This window comes from Dendropsophus ebraccatus, chromosome 14 (genome assembly GCF_027789765.1).
Source record: "Dendropsophus ebraccatus isolate aDenEbr1 chromosome 14, aDenEbr1.pat, whole genome shotgun sequence".
Lineage (NCBI taxonomy): Eukaryota > Metazoa > Chordata > Amphibia > Anura > Hylidae > Dendropsophus > Dendropsophus ebraccatus.
In genome coordinates, this window is record NC_091467.1 from 32,807,955 (window position 1) to 32,818,100 (window position 10,146).

General features: G+C 43.4%; 1 protein-coding gene across 1 annotated transcript in view; it reads right to left on the minus strand.

The window, feature by feature from the left end:
- NSF (N-ethylmaleimide sensitive factor, vesicle fusing ATPase) overlaps positions 1–8,063 on the minus strand; it is a 52,397-nt gene extending 44,334 nt beyond the window's left edge. The window contains exon 1 of the mRNA XM_069952149.1: positions 7,853–8,063. Within this exon, the coding sequence (XP_069808250.1) occupies positions 7,853–7,864 (12 nt within the window). The 5' untranslated portion in view covers positions 7,865–8,063. The remainder of the gene's footprint in view (positions 1–7,852) is intronic.
- Positions 8,064–10,146: the final 2,083 nt, after the last annotated feature.

A 10,146-nucleotide genomic window follows, 5' to 3' on the forward strand; every position in this document is an offset into this window, starting at 1 on the left:
ATTGCTCCAATTAGGCACGTTGATATATATACCTTCTGACTTAAAAGCTTGATATTTTCCTTGTTAACCTTTTTGATTTCCCCTCCCACTCTTTATTTCTGTACCATATGAAACATGAAAACATATGAAATTCACATGCAACATATGAGTGCGGATGATAAGATATGGTGCAACTCATGACCAGTATAAGATGATAATAACAGATATCCACTGACACAGAGCTCGGGTGAGTGCTGCAGCCTTTTCATAGTAGCCTAGTATTACATGTAGCCCAGTCCAATTCGATTGAATGGGACCGACTTGCAATACGAGACACTGTCACTATAAAAAAAATTAAATAATGAAGCGGATGGAACTCTTGCTCAAGTTCTACTGCAGCCGACCCCACTGATCTGATTCTAAGAATAGATTACCAATGTTAAAGTAACAAAAAAAAAAAATGCTGGGACTTTTTTCTAGAACAGTTGTACAGCTTTATAAATTGCTCGCATAGACCACGGAGGTAACAGGCAATGACCACATATGACTTGGATGCTGCCATATGGAAGCAATGCAACAGTTTACTTCAAATTTATAATTAAAATTTTGCTTCAAGGCAGTAAAGCGTGTACACGTCCTGAGAGACAGCAGAGAAAAGCGTCACTATATATAGACGCATTAGTGAGTCATAATGCTGGGGTTTTACATAGTAACCCATAGCAAAAATTGTCCCCTCCACTCTGCAAAACTCCTCTGTGTACAGGTTCTGCTTCAAGTTAACTCAAATGTGGGAAGCGGAAGTTTCTATTATCAAGAGGAACTACACGTTGTAAACAGGTCCCGTCCATCTGTAAGCAACCCTACATTACGTCAGCCATGAAAACGTGAGGAGGCTGGATACCCCACCCCTGGTGACCTCATCCCGCTTACACAGCTGATGGCTTTGTCACAATGGCAGCCTAGGCCAGCACTGTCCAATCCTTGGCCCCCCCACATCAGTGGGGCTGAGGCTCTCCAGCCACTAACTACAACTCCCAGCATGTCTCACAGCTTGGAGATAGCTGCATATGAGGATTTCAGAGCTGTGGTCCTGATACCACATTGATACAGATGTGATGTGTTCCCCTTCAGCTGTTGTAAAACTACAACTCCCAAATCCATATCTGCAGATCCCAGATCTGCACCTGTCTTCTTTTATTTTGGCTATGAATACGGACCAAAATATTGTGTGGGGGGTGGGGGAACATAACAAATTGGCGATTCTTTTTACTTTAATGCAACCGAGTTGCAATACCACACACAAACTGAGGACAAGAGTGGCGCTGTTTCAGGAAGAAGGCAGCCATGTTTTTTTAATCCTGAATAACTCCTTCAAGACACATTTTTATGTCTGTACTTTAGGCCCCAGTCCCGTCTGTCCGCAGGTATGCTAAGGTGATCACATCCGACGCCGGGCTAGGACGTGTGGTCATTATACAGAAACAAAAATGCGTCTGTATCACACTAGTGTAAAACTGTCCTCTTGTTGCTCAGTAACAGATGCTGATGCCGCAGTGACATCACTGGAGATGCAGTGATGTCACTTACTGTCCCAGTGAGGAGGTTGTGGCATCATTACATATGAGGCATGAAGTATCCTGTGCTGCCCATCTGTATAAGCTGGAGGGCGCACCCACCACCAGGCGGGCACCTGTGCGGATTCATCCCCACCATATGCTCACACTCTCTAATAACCATTTACCAGGAAGGTGATAATAAATTCTGTGCACGATGGACTGCTGTAAGTCTCCCAGCAGCAGCAGCAGCAGACATATGGTCGGCAGCCAGAGGGCTACGCCTGGACACACGACTGACCTTCACAAGATAATGATACGCATCCCACAGGGGATGGCTGATACACTGTAACAAAATCCAGCTGTGGTATAGGCAGAAGGAGGTCTGCAGACTCCAGAACTGACAGCAAAGAGATTGTAAAAAGGGTGAGGAGTGGGCGAGAACATTCATGTCGTCCGTAAAATTTCAGGAAATTGGAGCACTTTGTTCCCCCGATTATCCCTGGAGATTCTCGGCAGGATGGCCGCCGCATTATCCTGATAAAGAAGACAGCAAAACCTCCACATGATGCCAGGAGCCAAGGTTTCCCAGCAGAACATTGCCCATCATTGCCCCCGCAGGCTTGGCTCCTGCCCATTGTGCATCCTGGTGCCATCTCTTCCCTAACCAAGTGATGCACGTGCACCCGGCCACCCACATGATGTAAAACGTGATCCAACAGACCAGGCCTCTTCTTCCATCGCTCCATGGTCCAGTTCTGTTACTCAGGTGCCCGCTGTAGGTGCTTTCAGTGGTGGATGGGGTCACATGGGCTATGACTGGTCGGTGGGGCCCCATACACAGCAAGCTGCCATGAGCTATGTGGTCAGACTTCTTTCTATCATAGACAGCAGGAAGTTTATCAGCAGTTTGCTCTACGGCAGTTCTTCTATGCAATCGGACAGGCTAGCCTTCACTCCCCCACACATCAATGAGACGTGAGCACCCAGGACCCTGTCCCCGATCACAGCTGTCCTCCCTAGGAGCACGTCAGGCAGATACTAACCACTAAATACCAGGGACGCCCCCACAAGACCGGCCACTCTGGAGATCTAGTCATCTATGCAAACCCAGTGTGGTCCTGGTCAGTGGCTCAGATCCCTACACTTGCCCATTTTCCAGCTTCTAATATCGGGTTTGCCATCCGTACACCCCAATAGGACATAGAGATGGGGGTGACTCAATATGCGGAGCACAATAAAGGTGTTCCTGATAAGAGAATATTTCTATAGCCCCATGCAACCGATCCCCATACCATAGGAGATCCATAGTGACACCGTCACATGATCATAGGAAGCCACTGACATTAAATGGTCATGTGACACCCTAAGCGATGGCCGATAATCCCATATTCCCAACGGTGTGTATCTCTCATTGTTCCTGCATCTCTCTCCTGTTACATTGTAGCAGCACAGTCAGCAATAAATAACAGTGTGGCACAGAGGTCTATGGCAGATCATAATATGGAGATTTGTCAAGCAGATTGCACATTGCTGGTAACATCCCCAGCAGCCCGGCCCCTGCCCAGGTTTCCATCCCTCAGCCGGGAGGAAGGGAAAATACAGGATCTGACCGGGACGTCTGCAACCCCAGAGGGAAATCAGCGCAACATGGGAGCCTGATCATGGAAATGGGAGGCCCGAGCAGCTGCCAGCACGTCACAGACATCACTACAGGAGCCGGGCACTGCCAGACACACAATACATGGAGGCATCACTGCAGGAGCCGGGCACTGCCAGACACACAATACAGGGAGGCATCACTGCAGGAGCCGGGCACTGCCAGACACACAATACATGGAGGCATCACTACAGGAGCCGGGCACTGCCAGACACACAATACATGGAGGCATCACTGCAGGAGCCGGGCATTGCCAGACATACAATACACGGAGGCATCACTGCAGGAGATGGGCACTGCCAGACACACAATACACGGAGGAATCACTGCAGGAGACGGGCACTGCCAGACATACAATACACGGAGGCATCACTGCAGGAGCCGGGCACTGCCAGACATACAATACACGGAGGCATCACTGCAGGAGCCGGGCACTGCCAGACGTACAATACACGGAGGCATCACTGCAGGAGCCGGGCACTGCCAGACACACAATACATGGAGGCATCACTGCAGGAGCCGGGCACTGCCAGACATACAATACATGGAGGCATCACTGCAGGAGCCGGGCACTGCCAGACACACAATACACAGAGGCATCACTGCAGGAGATGGGCACTGCCAGACATACAATACATGGAGGCATCACTGCAGGGGAACAGGATCCGGATGCAATGTATCTATACATAGCTATCTGTATACAGCCTTACCCCACCCCCTCACCTCTACTCTGACAAATACAGACAATGAAGGAGAAGGAGGAAAATCTATACAAGACAATGATATTACAGTATATGACGGCACATTCGGTCTATAGGATAATCTGTATACACAGAGCAGACGCATGTAATACATGCAGCCAATACCTATAGGCACAGAAAGGAGAGGTGATAATACTGTAGTATGAATATATACTATATACTAGATGTGTATATACTATGTATTATGTATATGTAATGATCCTAAGCTATTTATCATCTACAACAGTGCTCTCCAGCCATCCCAAAACTACAACTCCCAGTATGCCCACTGGAGGGTCACAGGCCCTAAATACTGTTTTGCACGTGTATATACTGTATACTCTCTACAAGTTGTATGTTATTTATGTATACGTATATACTAGGCATGTATGCTTATATAAGCTATGTATTATATACTGACTATAGGTGTTTTGGCTTTCAGTGTTTTTGTATATACTGTGTATTATGCATATATACTATATACCAGTCTTCCTCCGCTCCATTCTTCCAGGTACCCACGACAGGTCAAGATGTGAAGATCTCCTATATAATGGATACCTATGTGATACCTATAGCTATAACACCTATATGCCGTTTTTACACGTGTCCGGAATACAATCCGAGTGCAGATCATCAGCAACATCACGTGGATATTGGGAGAGAAATGGAGGCGCAGTTTCCTCCCAGTTCAGAATGTATTCCGGAGTCGGACACATCAGGAAACTTCACAGGAGATATATACTGGGTATATCTGGATATATCAGGTATCACACAGGTGTTCTCTATATAGGATATTCTCACATCATGACCTGATAGTGGCCATTGTGGACTGAAGATGAGAAACACTGCTATATAGTATGTATGTGTATATACTCTATATATTATATGCATTGCATATACTGTATGTAGTGTGTATATATTGTATGGGTCAATATAAGCTGTATACTGGCATTTACTGCAGTAATACTGTGTATTATGTATATGCGTATACTATGTAGTATATATGCATGTACTGTGCATAGTAGATGCAATAAACTGTATGGGGGAAATTTATCAATTATGGTGTAAAGTGAAACTGGCTCAGTTGCAACCAATCACATTCCACCTTTCATTTTCCAAAGAGTCTGTGAGGAATGAAAGGTGGAATCTGATTGGTTGCTAGGGGCGACTGAGCCAGCTTCACTTTACACCATGTTTGATAAATCTCCCCCAGTGTGTATATACCAGTGTGTATGTGTAAATATATAGTACAAATGAGAATATACTATATGCTTTTTGTATTGTATATTCTGAGTACGCTGCAGAATATGTTGGCGCTATACAAATAATTATTGTATTATAGTACATAGCATCTTTGTGTCTACACGGTGTATATTTCATGTTATATACTGTGCATTATGTTTATATACTAGTGTGTATATTCTATGTATTATACGCCATATTTTGTATATCCCTCTGTATTACATGTGTGTACTATGTAGCCTATATTCAGTGATTATAACCTGTATATTGTGTATTATGTGTATATACCAGTATGCATGTATAAAAAAAACGATGTATTCTTTATATGTATATATCATATATTATGTTATACACTGAATATGTACTGAATATTGTGAGTATTATGTTTGTGTATGCACTATATATCATGCATATAATGGCTGGGTTCACACTACGTATATTTCAGTCAGTATTGTGGTCCTCATATTGCAACCAAAACCAGGAGTGGATTGAAAACACATAAAGGATCTGTCCACACAATGTTGAAATTGAGTGGATGGCCGCCATATAACGGTAAATAACTGCCATTTTTTCAATATAACAGCCGTTGTTTTAAAATAACAGCAAATATTTGCCATTAAATGGCGGCCATCCACTCAATTTCAACATTGTGTGAACAGAGCCTTTCTGTGTTTTCAATCCACTCCTGGTTTTGGTTGCAATATGAGGACCACAATACTGACTGAAATATACGTAGTGTGAACCCAGCTAAAGAGTGTATTTTATGCCATATACTATAGGTTCTGTCCATTACATATGCATATACACTATATAGCGTGTACATGTATACACTTTGTTATGTATGTGTGTGTATCTATTACATTCCATGCACTGTATATTCTGAATATCACATCTGTATATCTACTATATAGCATGTATGTGTATAAACTGCATATATTACATGCCATGTATTGTATGATCAGAATATTTATTCTGTATATGTACTATATAGCATGTAAGTGTATATACTGTGCATATTACTTATATACTATATGCAATGTATAGTATATTGCGAATATTACATCTGTATATGTACTATATAGCATGTATGTGTATATACTGTGCATATTGCATGTTGTATTTATTATATGCCATGTATTGTATATCGAGTATTGTCTGTATATGTACCATATAACATGCATATATACTGTATGCTATGTATTGTATGTTGAATATTACATCTGTATTTGTACTATATAGCATGTATGTGTATAATTTGTATATATTACATGCGATGCATTGTATAATCTGAATATTTAATCTGTATATGTACTATATAGTATGTAGGTGTATATACTGTGCATATTACATGTTTTATACTGTATATACTATATGTAATGTATAGTATATTCTGAATATGATGTCTGTATATGTACTATATAGCATGTAGGTGTATATACTGTGCATATTACATGTTATATACTGTATATGCTATACATTATGTATAGTATATTCTGATTATGATGTCTGTATACGTACGTACTATATAGCATGTAGGTGTATATACTGTGCATACTACATGTTAAATACTGTATATGTTATATGTAATGTATAGTATATTCTGATTATGATGTCTGTATAGATACTATATGGCATGTAGGTGTATATACTGTGCATATTACATGTTATATATTATATGTAATGTATAGTATATTCTGAATATGACGCCTGCATATGTACTATCATGTAGGTGTATATACTGTGCATATTACATGTTATATATTATATGTAATGTATAGTATATTCTGATTATGATGTCTGTATAGATACTATATGGCATGTAGGTGTATATACTGTACATATTACATGTTATTTATTATATGTAATGTATAGTATATTCTGAATATGATGTCTGTATAGATACTATATGGCATGTAGGTGTATATACTGTACATATTACATGTTATTTATTATATGTAATGTATAGTATATTCTGAATATGATGTCTGTATAGATACTATATGGCATGTAGGTGTATATACTGTACATATTACATGTTATTTATTATATGTAATGTATAGTATATTCTGAATATGATGTCTGTATAGATACTATATGGCATGTAGGTGTATATACTGTGCATATTACATGTTATATACTGTATATGCTATATGTAATATATAGTATATTCTGATTATGATGTCTGTATAGATACTATATGGCATGTAGGTGTATATACTGTACATATTACATGTTATTTATTATATGTAATGTATAGTATATTCTGATTATGATGTCTGTATAGATACTATATGGCATGTAGGTGTATATACTGTGCATATTACATGTTATATAGTGTATTATATGTAATGTATAGTATATTCTGAATATGACGCCTGTATATGTACTATATAGCATGTATGTGTAGACTGTGTGTATCTCCCATGCTATACCCGGTATATTCTGTATAACCTCGGTGTATATACTATACAGTGAGTACGTGTATACTCGGTGTCCTCCCTATAAGCTGTATATAGGATATCCTCGCTTCCTCCTGTCCTGCCATCCCACAGCCGGGGACACTCCATAGAGCTGGTGTCGTCCATTCACTGCACGGGCACCTCAGGTCTATGCACACCCCGCCCGCGAGGTGGCGCTGTCCAGGGGATGTCACCGGGGCACCGGCTGCTGTCACTTACCCGGCCCGCCATTGCTGCCGCTGCTCGGGTCCCCTCTCACCGCGCACCACCGGCTACACAGGCAGCAGCTCCAGCTCAGCACAAGAACTCACAGATTCTCCAGGGCCCGCCCCTATCGGGGTCACATGACTGCTGTCAGCGCGTAAGTCGTAAGTGCGCAGTCCCGGAAGTCGCCATTGCTGCCTGGCAGAGGAGATGTCATCAAGCTGTCTTATGGAAGGACTTCTGTTGCCCATAGCAACTAAGCAGAGCGCAGTATTCATTCCTTATATTGCTCTGTTGAAATAAAAGCTGAGCTGTGATTGGTTGTTATGGGCTACAGGGACTTGACAGCTTGATAATTGTATCTATTTACAGTCAGTGAGCCCTCTAGTGGCCAGGTACAGAATACATGTAGGATAGAGCGAGGACGCATGGGTCTCCAAACTGCGGCCCTCTAGCTGGTGCAAAACCACAATTCCCATCATGCCCGGCCAGATAAAGCTTTGGATTTGGCTGTCCAGGCATGATGGGAAATGTAGTATTGTAACAGCTGGAGGACTACAGTTTGGAGACCCACGATTTAGTACTCTGGTACTCCTGGGGTCCTCATAGGATATAGCCGAGTCACTTAGAGATGGAGGTTTCCTTTACTCTGACAGATACAGATACATTAGATCATTGGCTGTATACATGGGGTCCTGATGTAGGATGAACATTTGGAGCCACTCAGATGCACCCTGATGGGAGGCGTAATACTCTGCCATATTCTTTACACACCAGCCTAAAACCTTTGCACAGTACTGTATGTATATATGGGGCAGCGGTATGTGGCATCAGCACTAGAGCCATACCTCCCAACTTTTGCAAAGAGCAAAGAGGGACATGTGCGCTGCAGTCCCCATAGCCAAGCCCCCATAGCCACGCCCCCATAGCGACCCTCCATAGCCACGCCCCCATAGCAACCCTCCATAGCCACGCCCCCATAGCAACCCTCCCTAGCCACTCCCCTACAGTCACCACATGCTGCTGACTGAATAGTGCCCTATACAGTATCCAATCCCGCCAAAAATGCCCTATATAGTATCCAATCCCCCATTATAGTGCCCCACATAGTATCCAATGCCCCCATATAGTGACCAACATAGTGTCCAATCCCCCACATAGTGCCCCACATAGAATCCAATCCCCCACATAGTATCCAATGCCCCCATATAGTGCCCCACATAGTGTCCAATCCCCCACATAGTGCCCCACATAGTATCCAATGCCCCCATATAGAGCCCCACATAGTAGCCTATGCCCCCATATAGTGCCCCACATAGTAGCCAATGCCCCCATATAGTGCCCCACATAGTAGCCAATCCCCATATAGTACCCCACATAGTAGCCAATCCCCCCATATAGTGCCCCACATAGTAGCCAATCCCCCCTTATAGTGCCCACATAGTAGCCAATCCCCATATAGTGCCCTACATAGTAGCCAATCCCCCATATAGAGCCCCACATAGTAGCCTATGCCCCCATATAGAGCCCCACATAGTAGCCTATGCCCCCATATAGTGCCCCACATAGTAGCCAATCCCCCCATATAGTGCCCACATAGTAGCCAATCCCCATATAGTGCCCCACATAGTAGCCTATGCCCCCATATAGAGCCCCACATAGTAGCCTATGCCCCCATATAGTGCCCCACATAGTAGCCAATGCCCCCATATAGTGCCCCACATAGTAGCCAATCCCCATATAGTACCCCACATAGTAGCCAATCCCCCCATATAGTGCCTTACATAGAAGCCAATGCCCCCATATAGTGCCCCACATAGTAGCCTATGCCCCCATATAGTGCCCCACATAGTAGCCAATCCCCCCATATAGTGCCCACATAGTAGCCAATCCCCATATAGTGCCCCACATAGTAGCCTATGCCCCCATATAGAGCCCCACATAGTAGCCTATGTCCCCATATAGTGCCCCACATAGTAGCCAATGCCCCCATATAGTGCCCCACATAGTAACCAATCCCCATATATGCCCCACATAGTAGCCAATCCCCCCATATAGTGCCCCACATAGTAGCCAATGCCCCCATATAGTGCCTACATAGTAGCCAATCCCCATATAGTGCCCCACATAGTAGCCAATCCCCCATATAGTGCCCCACGTAGTATCCAATCCCCTCATATAGTGCCCCACATAGTAGTCAATCCCCATATAGTGCCCCACATAGTAGCCAATCCCCCATATATGCCCCACATAGTAGTCAATCCCCCATATATGCCCCACATAGTAGCCAATGCCCCATATAGTGCCCC